General features: G+C 41.4%; 1 protein-coding gene across 1 annotated transcript in view; it reads left to right on the top strand.

The window, feature by feature from the left end:
- Nucleotides 1-13,022, top strand: part of LOC133954789 (leucine-rich repeat-containing protein 49) — a 38,484-nt gene extending 25,462 nt beyond the window's left edge. Inside the window, exons 12-16 of the mRNA XM_062389281.1 lie at nt 5,849-6,083; nt 6,407-6,592; nt 7,281-7,390; nt 9,198-9,351; nt 12,222-13,022. Coding sequence (XP_062245265.1) covers nt 5,849-6,083; nt 6,407-6,592; nt 7,281-7,390; nt 9,198-9,351; nt 12,222-12,437 — 901 coding nt within the window. The 3' untranslated portion in view covers nt 12,438-13,022. The remainder of the gene's footprint in view (nt 1-5,848; nt 6,084-6,406; nt 6,593-7,280; nt 7,391-9,197; nt 9,352-12,221) is intronic.
- Nucleotides 13,023-14,965: the final 1,943 nt, after the last annotated feature.

Raw genomic sequence — 14,965 nt, 5'->3', positions numbered from 1 at the left:
TATTGTATCCTGCTCCTGTACAGCGTCTATTATAATTTCATGTGGTCTGTTTAGACTCTGTGTGGTCTAACAGGTTGTTGTGATGAAGATGACTCAGACAATTCAGAATCCCACACACTTATAACTTTGGAATTTATTCATGGTTGCTGGTGCTTTATGAAAAGGGCTTTACAAAGGAAAAAAATAAAATCTGGACTTGTGACTGAAAGGTTAAAGGAAGGATAACACCTTCATAATGTCTTAATATGTACAGTAGGTGGTAGATTGAAAGCCTGTTTCATTCTACATTGTTTGGGTTTATAGAAAGGTTGTAACGCCTACACAGTGTAGCCCAGTGTTACTCAGATATCTGTTGAAGTATTACATCATCCTCCCCCGTGTAGAGCAAGGAGGGACAGATGATGGATGACCTTGTCTCTGTTTGTGAAGCCTGTGTATCAACACTCTTCGCTGTCTGTTGCGTGACATCCCGTATCAGGTCGACGGGGGTGTGAACCCTCAGGAAAATACTTACAGCGGGAGGATGTGTATTCTTTCGCACCCGGAAGAGACAGAGTATGGTTTGTTATCGGTCATCCAAAATCCTGCTACTTCAGAATCTCCACAGATTCTTGGTTTCGCAGACAGGTCAGGGGCAGACCCCGACCCATCCAAACATCTGGATCTGCTCAGTGGGAAGCAGGGGAAGACAGCAGCTTCTTGGCACTCGTGTGAATGTACAGCATGTCTGTGGGTTTTTCTCTGAGTAGCAAACTGGGGATTGCCCTTGAAACTCTGAGAGACAACTTATGAGTAAAACACATTTAGAAAAGTCTGAATTATCTGGTTATTGTCACGTTCTGGGAATTCTTTAAGTGCTTGTTGTTTCAAACAAGTTTTGCTGGAGTATGGTTGGATGTAATGTAAATATGAAGTGGTAAATTATTTGATGAATCATTTTTAAAGAGGCCTGGGACAAACATGGATCTTGATGGAATCTACTGCTGCTGTAAACTTTCATTTATAATTTCTATAATAGTCTCAGAAATGTAGCCTTTAAAAACTGGCCAGTGATGTGAAAAGACGAAGAGATGCAGTAAAAGGTAAAAGTTGACATGACATGAAAAAAAACTGTGAATGGATCAGTGTGATATGTTTTTTTGTATTTCTGTTAGAACGATACAAGGTTTATTGCAAATCTGACAACTTTTCACACATTGACCCAACATCGCTGCCTCAAAAGTTAGTTAACATGAATCAGCTTATTTTCAGGGCACAGACTCAAAGTGATGTTTGTCACTATCTCCTAGGCCTCTTTAGACAAGAACCGATATACATACTGTATTACATGAGTGGTTGAGCTTTGCTAATTGTGCTTTAAAAATGTTGGTGCCTCATTGCATATAGATGTAGTCTCAAGCCCCCAAAGCAAAACTAATTTGGAAATGCAGGAAATCTGTATTCACTCAAATGGCCAGCAGGGGCAGGGGGTGAAAGAGAAACCAGTTTCTATAGAAGTCTATAAGGAAATGACCCTTCTTCATATTTGATTTATAAAATTTTCTTAAGGAGTTCATGGTCTCAATAACGAGTCGATAAATTAAAGTATGCATTAGGGTGCGGATACCATGTGATTGACAGACAATACCGTCCAATGGGTGCATGCATGGAGTGTCCTTGAGCTCTCATCCCCTGCTCAACAATATTGTTACTTGTAGATTCATAAAATCCAGATGGCACTGGCCACAATGCCAAACTTGTGGCTTCAACACGATCAACACAAATGGGTGATGTCATGGCGGGTTCCCACTTGGGTAGATGGGATTAATTGGGTGGCTGTGTATTACGGAAATATTTGATGATAGCTGTGTTAACCATTAGCAGCTTCAGTTTGGTGATACATTCAAATAAGAAAAAAGGGAACCATGACAAAATCACTGTCATCCTACAGAGAAGTATAGAACATTAAGCTTGTGTCATTGCCTAACTTTGACCGTGTTTCAGGCCCAAGTTTATTCCTTTGTTGTATTGAGGGAAGATGGTCACTGTGTGGGGAGATGGAGAGGGCTTTGCAGTTTTCATTCATTCATTTAACGGAGGGTTGTGCTTGAGATGGAGAACAGCGGCTTCAGAAACCATGTACTTCAGAAACACACATTAACAGCAACAGGCTGGTCAATTTGCAATGCTCACTACTTACAATTAGGGCTGTGAAATGATTCAAATTTTTAATCAAATTAATCACAGGTTTCTATGGATTAATTACAGATTTCTCTGTATATTTTTGTGAAAACAAACAATTTATGACAAAAGACGGATATATATATTTAACATGTTTTCTTTTAATAATCATAAATAAACAAAACAATGGTTCTGCAACTCAGCAGTTCTTTATCAGTTCTCTTTGCTATTCCATATGGAACATTAATAGAATTTTCATCCTAAACAGAATTCGGGCTTCTTAGCCATTGTTTGGTTGAATAAAACTTTTTTCTTTCCTTTTTAAATTAAACAGAAATTATTTGAGCTTCTTAGCCATTTTTTTTACTGGATGGTTGATTTTTTTAATATTTTTTGTCAAACAACCATTAACCACACCATGACACAATCTAATGCCTCTAAAGGTCCTCTTAGCTAGTCGTTCTTTAGCCAGTTGGTGAGGCAAACTAACTTGTTCACATTCTCTGACAGTAAAGCTGACTGCTTCTTTTGCCCAATGTGTCCTGCGAGTGAAGCTGGTTTGGCGCATTGCACTTGAACACCCCTCGCCGACCAACGCATGCTTCGTGTTGCGGTGGTACTTGAGGTATAGTATTACTACTGTGAAACGATAACGTCTTCCCACAGAGTGTACATATCACCTTGGTTTTATTGAATGTTCGATCTTTGTTTTTTCGAAAACGATCTTCCCGTCCAGAAGGTTCTCAGGTTCATCAGAATTATCCATGTTGTTTGTTTGTTTGAATAGCAGCTGCCGTCTGAATGCATTAGAGCGTTAACGCGTTATTTTTCACAGCTCCACTTACAATACAGCTTTTTGCTGTCATGGCCCCAAAGCTCTGGATCTACCCGAGTCAGCAACCTCTTTGAAATCCCTTCTTAACATCCGCTCATCCTCTCTAATTTTGAGTTTATACTTTATTTGTCTTGGTATTAAGTTTAAATCCCCAGTTTGAAGTTTCATTTGATCTCGTATCACTGAATTGGTTCCATTGTTTATCTTATGATTCCGGTTTATTTTGCTGCCCTCTTGTATGCTGATTGTACGATAATATTACATCTGTATCAGTTGAACCATTTCACTTTTTAATGCAGAAATTATGAAATTCTGTTTCAGCTCAGTGAGTAATGTTTCATACACATCACCACCATGGAGTATTAAGGCTATTACTAAATTGTCGAAAGATGGCCGACCTCTTTTTCATGGGCGACATATAGGCAGGCAGCAATCCTTAAGGGCTGTAGGATTAGGTGAGGGATCTCTAATTGAATAACATCCTGACACCAATAGGCCGCAGCAGGATCCATGTAATGTGACAGAACCTTTGCCCTGTCTTCCCCACGTGTTCACTTCTTCTCTCAGTGTTTGTTAATGGGTTCTTGTCAGGAGGGTATGCAGGGCCACCTGGCAGCTTTTCAGTTGTGATTACTGAGAACAATGTGCGACACTGTGCAGAGCGTGTTGATGGCCCATTTCCAGGCAAGCAGAAGTTACTCCCATTCTTTATGTGACTTAACTACATGTTACCCTCCATGTCCTGCACGGCTCCCAATCCCTTTGCCAGTTCCACATCTCGGAGGAGTGGCATATCCTGACGAGTTAATTTCCTTTCAGTGCCTGATGCCTCCTCCTCTAGTTTCAGCCAAGTACCATGTTTCTGTCCACGCGTTTGCTCGTAACAGGAAACATTTCTTGGTTTGGTTTCCATTCTCTTAGTCATTTTTGTTTCCGTTGAAATGCACATTTCATTATCTGGATCTATCTTCAATCATGTATCTGTGTATCTACTTTTGTAGCTGTGGTCATTGCTCAAGCGCTTACTATTCTGTTGACTGATAAGATATGTGTCAATACTGGTATCAGTGTTAGACAGTGGTAGTGAAGCCTTGAACCTTTGGGATCATTGGATTTGTGTGTTTTTTAAGTTGTCCTTTCCCCATAGACTGTTTTTAGTCTATGGAGAAAAAGGCAATCTGGACTTTAAGAGGATTTTTAGTTGGAGCTCAGAGGGTGACCTTTGGAAAAAAATGACAGCAGGGAAGACTCTGCCACGGTGTGTCCAGTTATTTTAATATATCCATGGGATCCGTGCAGTCAGTTGTGATCAGCCTTTGACATTAGCCTTGAATACATGGTGCATCACTTTAGGTAACGTGTGTCTAGATACAAATACTAAGACTGTGTGGGACTTTCCCTGTCAGTCACTGGTCCGTTTAGATTGATTCAGGCTTTATCACATGGTTATTCTGGATGATGTGTTGTTGTGTACTGACAAGATTACTTTGTGCCTCAGAGTTCAGTCAGTTTTAAATAATCTTCGGGGGAAATGTTACAAATCAAAACGAGCACAAATTAATCTTGACAGTACACAACAAAACGCACTACGGCCTCAAGGAGTTATTGACTTTTGCTTACGACAAAACACAAACACACACACACACACACAAACACAAACACACACACACTCGCAAAAAAGCTTTGTGGTCCTTCACTCTTCCATCTCCTGAGGCTCAGGACCATTTACCTGTCTTTTACACATGATTGAATAAGTAAACTGACTTGAGGCCAATTATCATCAACCAAAACCCAGATGTCAGTGTTGTGTCACGTTCCTTCTGCTCAAACATTTCAAAGTTACAGGTGTTAAAGACAAGACAATCACCTGAATCTGACGTACCAAACTCTTTTGCTTCTCAGTTGGGAGGGTTTGCTGCTTTATAATAAAATGGGATAAAACCACATTTGGACCATCATGTTTGGACCAACTCATGTATTACATTCTTACATATTAGTTACTTTGAACTTGAATATTTAATACCAGCTGTTAAATTACAGCTCATTGGTCAATGTGCGTTATCTGGTGTCCCTGCAAAAGTAGTTCAGACCAGCTCAGCCACCAGTAACTAAAACAGTAACATGCTGCTTATACACTGATGCTTCAATATTAATCATCTAATGATGTCATGTATAGTCATTTATTATTCAGAGGCACAAAAACAGTTCTTTACCTCTTTTTACTGAGGTAAGTTTTGAAATGCAGGAATTTCATTTTTTCTGTGAATTGATAGTTGTTCCACGCTAAACCCTTCAGTCTGAGTGTGTGGAATTTGGTGCATTTTATGATTTAAGGTTGGGCCCTGGTGGAGGTATGCACCTTTCTCTCTCTGTCCCGGACTCAGAATTCCGTCTCCGACTACGCCACTCACACACATACTTTATAAAGATTGGTCTCAACAAGAATTTCGGATTAGAGTTCTGCAATCAAAGGATTAGTCGTCTAACCACTATGGCTTTCTGTTGCAGCGAGATTGGAAGGGTGTGAAATATGAATAGGGGTGATTAGTTAGTTGGCAGTCTGAGACCAAAATGATCAGCGTTGGGTACTGCACAGCCAGTAGCCATCTGATGCCCTGCTATGCTGAGAAGTCCTCTGAGTGTCAGCAGACCCAGAAGGCTGAGCACATGGGCCCGGCCGAGGAGTTTATGTCTCCTTGAGACTCGCCAAGATTATCAACTCTCGCGACTCTCTTATCAATGAAGGGCACTTTAGAAAAGGAATCAGTTAAGCAACACAAATAGGACATTGACTAGACCACAGTTATGCAGTTATTTTTGAATTAAATATTCTTCTTTGTGTGTGTTCTGCAGGCTTGTTGAATCAGGGAGCAGCAGCGTTCAGAGCTTGTCCCTATCTGACTGTCACCTAGTGGAGCTGGATGGAGACACCCTGCGTTTGTTTGGACTTGGAGCCCTGGAGGCCCTGGAGAGGGGATGGGGAGTTCAGACCGCCGGTGCTGTCACCGTAATAACCTTCCGCTACATCAGCCTTGACGCCATCGTACCGACACTGCCACGTATAAGGGTCAAGTTCCCCAATCTATCGGTGAGGGCACCAGTCACATAGAATTACCCATGGCATGATGTTAAAATTCCCCCGGAATTCGTGTGCTTTTTTATTTTCACCTCTCACACACTAAATATCATTTATCCCACAACTAGAAGTAGTAGTGAAAGAATTTGGAATTATATGTAACATGCAATTAAGTGGACATTTTCCAAAGCCCCTCACAGTTGTTCAGCAGCATCCATGACTTTAACGATTCACTGTGACAGTCTGTACCATGATCAACTCAGACAATAAAAACAAAGAGAACTATATACTGCTGTTCTGCTCCTCCGAAAACTGACTGGTTGCTTCCGCCACAGCACCTGATCTTCCTGGAAACCAACATCAGCCGCCTGGCGCAGCTGGCAGCCCTGGCTCAGGTGAGGCGTCTGGATCAGCTGACCATTCACCCGGAGGGAAACCCCGTGGTCGGTCTGGCTCTGTGGCGTTCCTTCGTCATCTACCGCCTCCACCACCTTAACCTGCTGAAGATAAATGGCCAGGAGGTGAGGAGCAGATGGATCATTTCTTCAGGCCTCCTGCTGGCATGCTGGAAACAAATATAGCTATGAATTTCACTCTTAATTATAGATGTTACATTTATTTTGACATGTCTTACATAAAGCTGTCTTGATTGTTTAATATGTTTAATTGAAGCAAAAATGTTTTAAATGCAAATGTAGAGGTTCAAGGAATGATTTGAAAGTATGCTCATTTGTCACAGCACTTTTTTTTTTATGATTAATTAGCATGCTATATATCATTAGTTAAATTATAGGAGTTTATGTGCTGAATTATTCCAGGGTTCTTATTGGACTGCCTGGCAAGTGGTCTCGGCCAATTAATAGTTGGACACAGCACCTCCCCTGGAATGGCAAATTTTCTTTATCACACTTAAGTTTTTGTTTGGATTAAACCATTTAAATATGGTGTGTTAGCTTTAGCACTTCTGGTAGGGGGATTTTGCTATCTGCAGTCTGACAGACACTCATGCTGTGTCCATTGCTTGCCACTTGGCTAACTGGCAGTATACATAAAGAATGACACTGAATGTTTCATCTAAGTCAGAAAGTGTTTCTCTCAAAATGGCATTATAATATTCTACTGTTTCCAAACTTAAACTAGGAGCCATTAGGTTTTGGAATGACCCATCTGAGGAGTTTGCCTCTTAATCCATGTGTGTGTCTGCCTCAGGTGACCATGAATGATGTGATCGCTGCTGAGCGTGTGTTTGGAACCTTGGGTCACATAGCAGCCACGGAAACGCCGCGTTATCGGCTCCTGCTGCTACTGGAGGAGTCCAGGTGAGAACTTGATCGGAGACTCTAAAGCATTATGTAACATTAACCACAATTTAATGACAGGTGAGTGCTGGGTCCTGGGCTGTGTGTATTCGCGTTAAATATTTAAAGAATGTGGGGATTCATAAAGAGTTACAGCTTATGAGTGCGTATGCTACTGTGCATGCATGTGCATGCCTGTGCGTATACGTTTGTGTGTGTGAGAAAGCGAAACGGAGCCTGGCACTGATGAGCCAGGAGAATCAGGGTAAGGGTGGGTATTTGGCACTTCTACACAAACATTCCTCTCTCTCCCCAGCCAAAAACTATTGAGAGCTGTCACTGTCGGTCAATGAAAAACATCCTCACGAAGCAAAAAAATCCACTGAATTTGTCACGCACAAGAGCGCATCTTAGAAAAAGACAAAAATATTTTACTATTTTGTATAAGTTTACTGAAAGATTGTGCATGCTCCATGGAATATAAACACAATTCATTAAACCCTCTCACCACTTATTGTTGAAAAGTACAGCAGTGTCTGAGCTTCAGTGTCCTCGCTTACTGTCAGAATCATGTTGAAAATGAACTTGTGAACACATGGACATCTTATTCCTGACTGTATCTCACCCTGATTCATTGACACTGTGTTATGAATAGATAATACACAAACAGCCCAAGGCTAAGGATTATTTTCATCAGTGTTGAAATCTTAATCACAGTTTGCTGCATGCAGAATTACCTCCCTGAAAGTCAATTATATCCATTTGTCTCACTAAATGCTGTTAGATTTGAAGTCTTACTCCTATAAAACCTTCCTGCTGCAGACTTTGTTCTCTGGTTTCAGTTTATTTGCAGATATAAAAAAAATAACACAGATGAAAACATGATCTCTTTGGTGGAGGGGATTTTCATTATAGAAATATTTTCTACTTCAGTTGATGTCTTGACCTTGTTCACATGATGTCAATGAGAAGAGCTAATGTTTACTTCTATCTCAAATGTCATCCGTCCCCACTGAAGAGAAGACATCACAAGATCTTTTTTACTGAATGCTCCCACTGTATCGCTCAATGCGCATGGTGCTTATAACATCATATTATACAAAAGGCCACTATATTGCACAGGACCTTTAAATAGACCTCATTGGCTCTTTGTCTGCAATGCTCAGTCAGCAAGTGACATATCATGTTAAGTCTTGGCTCAAAGCCACAGGGAAGACAAGTCCCAGGGTTTGCATCAGACATTGTGAAGTGTTACAACACACACACACACATATACACACAGGGTTCTGCTTTGCATAAGCGCATTTCACCTTGATAGTCAGTGTAATGTGTGAGCCTCTCTCTCTCTCTCTCTCTCTCTCTCTCTTTCTCTCTCTCTCTCTCTCTCTCTCTCTCTCTCTCTCTCTCACACACACACACCTACTTTACAAACTGTCTTATCCCATATGGAATGTTTGCCTGCAGCCTCCTCCAGAGAGACTATTTCAGCATCTTGGCACCGGCCTGTGGAACATGTTGGTGCAGTAGTGTATCACAGGAGATGACACTACTGCTTTAAGTGTTCACATCCTGCTCCTGCAATTAAAAGACCAACATAGAAATGTTTTCTGAGGAAAAATGATTTATATTTATCCGGTCAAAGTTTGATTGCTGTCATCTTTTTTGGAAGAATTGACCCTAAAGTGAGAGTGTTATTTGATGGACACAAGAACAAACCTTTATTATTTTGTTGTTACTGACTTGCTGCCACTGTTTCCTCCCAGGTGTCTGTGTGTCTCTTCTGTGTCTGATTCACTAATCTTTCCGGTCTCTCCTCATCTACATCAAGGAAGCGTCAGCTGCAGTTCCTGTTGGAGGGGCGAGGGCGGCGGCCGGGGCTCAGTCCGGAGGATCTGCGAGACAACGGGAAGCTCCTGGGAGAAGGCCTGAGCAGAGCGCTGTTCAACTACCCCAGCAGAGACTGCAGTGCAGAGAGCCCTGAGGTCAGTCCTGTGTTAATCACACCACCCCTGTGGTTTGAGAGACTGCAACAACCCTTGAAACAGATTTAAGTTACAAGTTCGATTGGCGCATCAACCAAAATTGTGCTCTACAAATTCTAGAGTTAGTTCGTACAACAAATCACAGTCCGGTTCAGGAGTGAGGACATGATGTCGCACTAGATGGACAGATGGATTGGTTCAGTGTCAGCAGTAATGCAGTCATTGGATTGGACTGTAATGGCGAAGAGGAGCAATCTATGTTCAATCCTTGCTTATGGTCACAAGCTGATAGGGACCAGGTCGTGAATATAAGCGGCCAAAATTATCCTTTTCTATAGGGTTGCTTGGCTCAGCCATAGAGATAGCATGAGGAGTTCAGACATCAGTAGGGTGGTCGGGTTAGAACCGCTGCTCCACCGCGTCGAAAGGGGACAGTTGAGGTGGTTCAGCCTCCTGTGTGTCTTCCTTGGGAGGTTTACAGGGCACTCCCAACGTGGAGGAGATGTCTGGGATACCCAACTTGGCCACATCCACCATCCGAGCCCTGATATGTGGATAGATAATGGATGGATGGACCTGTAAAGAACTGTTGATGAACAGTATTCTCCCCGCGGCTGCTGTTCCACCAGAATTTTACTTTGTCAACACCACGTACACTCACAAAGCACTTAATCAGAAACACCATACTGACACTGGGTAGGGCCTCCCTTGGCTTGGTGGCATGGATTCCACAAGATGCTGGAAACTTTCCTCTGAGATCTTGCTCCATGTTGACACGACTGCATCTCATCATTAACTGGATTTTATCAGCTGCACATTCAAGCTGCCAATCTCTCCTTCTACCACAAAGATTCTGCTGTATTCCCATCTGGTAACTGGGGAGGGCACAGAGGTCGCTGAATTAATTGTCATGTTTGTAAAACCAGTTTGAGACATCTGCTTTGTGACATGGAGCATTATCATGTTGGAAGAATTCATTAGAAGATTGATAAATTATGGCCATGAAGGGAAGCACACGTTCATAATAATGTGCCATCTTAACCAGCCTCAACTGTCCCTCTAACCCTAACCCTAGCACCAGGCAGTTTATGTTGATGGGTTAAAGCTGAATTTTGCCCAACCAATCTAGATTCATAGTTCAAATCTTCAATTGTCCAGTTTTGCCTCAGATTTCTGTTGTTGGCTGACAGGAGCGGCTCCTGACTTGCTCTTCTGCTGTTTTAGCACATCTGCCTCGACACGTTGCTCATTCTGAGATGCTCTTCAGCTATCTACAGTTATAGAGAACGAGTTACTGTTGACTTTCAGCTCCACCAGCCTTGCCAATCTCCTCTGACTGCTCTCATCAACAAGGTGTTTCCATTTGCAGAAACACCACTCACTGGATGTTTTTTCATTTTTGCAATATTCTCAGTAAACAAGATATAGAGTTATGTAAAACACGAAAATTAGCCTGTCGAAAAAAACGGTCTTATTAACATCTCAAAGCAATTTACTAGTTACAAGTGACATTAACCCATTCAAGCTCAAATTCATACAACGCTTTTTCTATCACACATCACTCCTGATGCCTCTGGTTAGTGGACAACCCTCTCCACCTTATGATCCACAGATGCCCAAATTATGCAACGATCAAAACCACTGTGCTCACATATCCCTGTCCTGATGTGTGATGTGAAGCTCCTGACCTCTATCTGCAGTATTTTATGTACTGCACTGACTCATCACGTTTTAATGATTGGATAATTGTATGAATAAGTGGGTGTAAAGGTGTTCCTAATGAAGTGCCCAGTGTCGCAGGATTTCGCTTTCTATACTACCTCATTGTGATTTATTGTTAAAACCATTTCTATGTTTCTCCTGCAGTATTCCTTATGCGAATAGTTCAGTTGAGCAAACTATATTGTTATGTGAATTTTATGTATTTAATCATTTGATTATATCCTCATGGATCAAAGAGACAAAATCGAACTTACTGCGTGAATTTCCTGAAAGTCAAGCTTCCATCGATGCCACTGAACTTTGGCTGACAAATGGAAACTACACACTCAAAACAAAAACAAATAAATAAACTCCAGACACCAATTTTGGGAATCTCTTACCCACTTTCAGTGACTGAATACAGCTGATATTACTGCTTCTTGTTCCAAAATGATTCAAATCTTTCCGACAACGATAGGAACGATAATTCCAGGGGATTTGGGACTATGGTTGATTTAATATCTGAGATTTTTATTTTAATAAATTAAATGAGTGGTATGCATTATACTACCTCTGCCATTTTTTAAGATGGAAAGCATCAGCAGAGCTAATGCAGTTGCAATCGGATTTAATTTCCACTCTCAGGATTCTCTATGTTGTACAATATTTGGAAGATGTTGCTTGTGCCAGAAGATGATCATTTTCAGGCTGACATATTCTAACTTTTCAATGAAGATAAAAGGTGAAGCTATATTTTTGAAAAAGAGGGGAAACTACTTAATGCAGAGCATGTAGGACCAGAGTTGTGGCCAATTTCAAGGGAAACATGAAACAAAACTAAGCTATATTGTCTTGACCAGGATTAGTCGTTTCAAGTCTCAACATAGACAGAACTTTTATCATCATTCACTCCATTAATGTATAATCTTGAACACACATCATCTGACCTTAAAGAACTGATATCGTACTTTTCCACTTTAATATACATGTAATAGCTTCATTTAAACAATGATTAATCTGATAAGTGCACATTTGACCCATTGTCAATAAGATCAAATGTTCTTCATCCAAACTTGTGGAAAAAGTTGATATTTTTTGTTATTACAGTAAAGTTATAACAACGGTCAGAACAAAACAACATAAATGACTTGCTTTTCCTTCCCTGACAGGAGAGCACAGCGGAGTCGTCGGAGCGCTCCACCATGATAGAGCAGTACCTCCAGGAGTTGGTCCAAAGGGCATCAGACACAAACCTGAAGGGCGAAGCTCTTCATAAGCTCTGGCCCTCCATGTTTGCAGAGATGGTGAGAGACTCTGTGTTGGAGATGAGGGACCGAGCGGCCTTCCGCCAAGCCAGCCTTGCAAAACTCTCTGACACCAAGTGAAGAGGACCAAAGTTTCACTCTGAGATCACTCAGACACACAGACATGAACACGTGGACATAGCTGTACCCGGGGCCTCCAGCCCTCACTCTTAATACGCCATCTCTAACACATCATCACTTAGCGACTTTATCAGTTATTAAAATCTTTGAAAGCTTAGGGTGCCCGGTGTGTGGGAAACTCTTCCTTAAGACTTCGATTGTTTTAAACATGTCTAAAGAAGTGGCGATGACAAAGGCGTCTTGATTTGAATGTAGATTTTCACTAAAAACACGGTCTGATTCTTCTGTGCTTAGTGCAGCGACATACTTGAAGAAAGTGAATAAAGGACTCACTGTGCATTGTGGTCCTCCCGGAGCATCTTCTGCACTTTAAAAGCCTTCTGAATGACCCCTCCTCACCATGACTGTCATCTGCTGAAAATGACCAGTGTCTCTTTTGTCGAGACTAGAATGATTTTCCTGTCTCAAATCTTGTGTTATGAATCAATCTCTCACTTTCTCCTGCTTGATGTAAAAAGAAACGCACAAACGAGGACAAGGAGTTTTCTTGTTTACCACTTATTTTCTGTATTGTACTTAGAATTAAACGATTCTGTAATAACACAGGTTGTGTATATGATTCATATGATTGTTTTTATGCCTCGACGCCGAGGGACTTGGGTTTATATTGTCCATCCATCCGTCCCATTCTTGTTAACACGATATCTCAAGAAGGCCTTCAGGTAATCTCTCAAAATTTGGTACAAACGTTCAGTTGGACACAAGGATGAACTGATAAGATGTTTTACATCAAAAGTCCAAATTCTACGTAGCTTTTTACCTTAAAAAGCACACAAAAAATTATTGTGACGATGTTATCCTAACAATGCTTCGAGAGAATACTTTCAAATCTGGCACAAATCTATATTTGGACTCAAGGATAAACTGATTAGATTTGGGTGTCCAAAGTTCAAGGTCACGATGGCCTCACAGATTATGTCTTTGGCCTCTTGGAAATGATATCTCAAATCTGTCTGTAAGGAATTTCTTCAAATTATTTCAAGCTGTCACTTAAAGATGAATTGATTCAGTCGTCAGACGACAAAGGTTGCAGTGACCTCATATTTTTGTTAATGTAATATATCAGGGACAAGTAAATGGACTGAGACTCCACTTGCTGGTGAAGGAATACAGCAGGGTAGTCATTTTTACTTCAAGAATTGTCTTTTCTGCAGAAATCGGGCTTCAAATCAGTTTTTTCCCTCTGTCCAAGAATCCTCCTGTTCCCCAAACATGAGTCCAACTCAAAACTCTGTAATTTCATCTCTTTTGGTTCCTTTTTTGGGCGATTTGACTTAGAACATTATCACACCTCACAGCCACTGGTCTCCCATGATGCCAAGGCTTTGTGTGCGTATCAGAGGTCCAGGAACCATGCAGGGTCCTCTGGGGGGGCGTGAGCTCAGACTGGAATGTCCCTGAAGGCAAAGACGCTGCACCAGTTCCTCACCACCTGTCCCTGTTGCCCTCACTCAAACCAACCGGAAAAGAATTTCTTAACCCTTATTTAGTCAGGCATGAGAACACAGCACCGGCCTGGACGAGTAACCGCAGAGGGATGAAGTGTTACGTGGCTACACACACATGCACAAATGCTCAGGGGTTGACAGGTACTTCTGTCCAATGTCATCCACTCCACTGGAGATCAATGCCTTGCTCGAGGGAATCTAAACTCGAAGAAGACAAGAACATCAGGTTGTATGTTAAAAGTTTTTCTTTCTTCTTTTTCTACTCTTCTAGTTTTCAATAGCATCAGTGACCAGTAACTCTCAATGTATTTTTCCATTAATAAGTGAATGTTTTGTTAAAGACATCAACTTAAAGAACTCAAGAACAACTCAAGAAAATTCAAACGATAAACCCAAACCAGACTTTTGGATGGTCCCCTTCCTTATTTCAGTATTTTCAGCAGTTTGCTCAGACATTAGCACTACACCACAATATCAACCTATTTCAGTTGGATGGTGGTTGTCATTAGAAAATTCAATCTTTTGGAAATGTGTTGGCCATAATCTCGCAGGTCTTCCCACAACAAAATATGTTTTTTGCTCCTGCAAAACAGCTAAAAACCATATCTCTTCATCAAACCAGTTTATCTGAATTAGAGGACAAAAAGCTGAATGCAGTACAGAGAGCATTACTGCAGAAGTCAGCTTATATGGAGGTTGTTTCCCCTGAAGATCTCGTGCAAAAACACTTTGACAAATGTATTTTTAGCAGCTCTCATAAACAGCATTGCTTAGTGCTGACACATGTTGTTGTTTTGTGGCTGTCAACATCGTGGGGGGGGGGGGGGGGGGGAGTCTGGTCTCAAAGGACTCCGTGAACTGGTGACTGCCTGCAGAAGCAGAGAAGGAGAGCGCAAGAACAATGTGTCTCATCGCTGGAAAGAAGTCAAGAAGTCTGGACAGTGTGAAACCACAAAGCTAAACACTTCAACAGGAAATCCTTATGTCTTGGCGAGCAGTAGTAGTAGTAGTCCACCATAA

Source organism: Platichthys flesus, chromosome 1, assembly GCF_949316205.1.
Source record: "Platichthys flesus chromosome 1, fPlaFle2.1, whole genome shotgun sequence".
NCBI classification, from domain to species: Eukaryota; Metazoa; Chordata; class Actinopteri; order Pleuronectiformes; family Pleuronectidae; genus Platichthys; species Platichthys flesus.
Note: the sequence above shows the minus strand (reverse complement) of the source record. Positions and strands in the feature narration are given on the sequence as shown.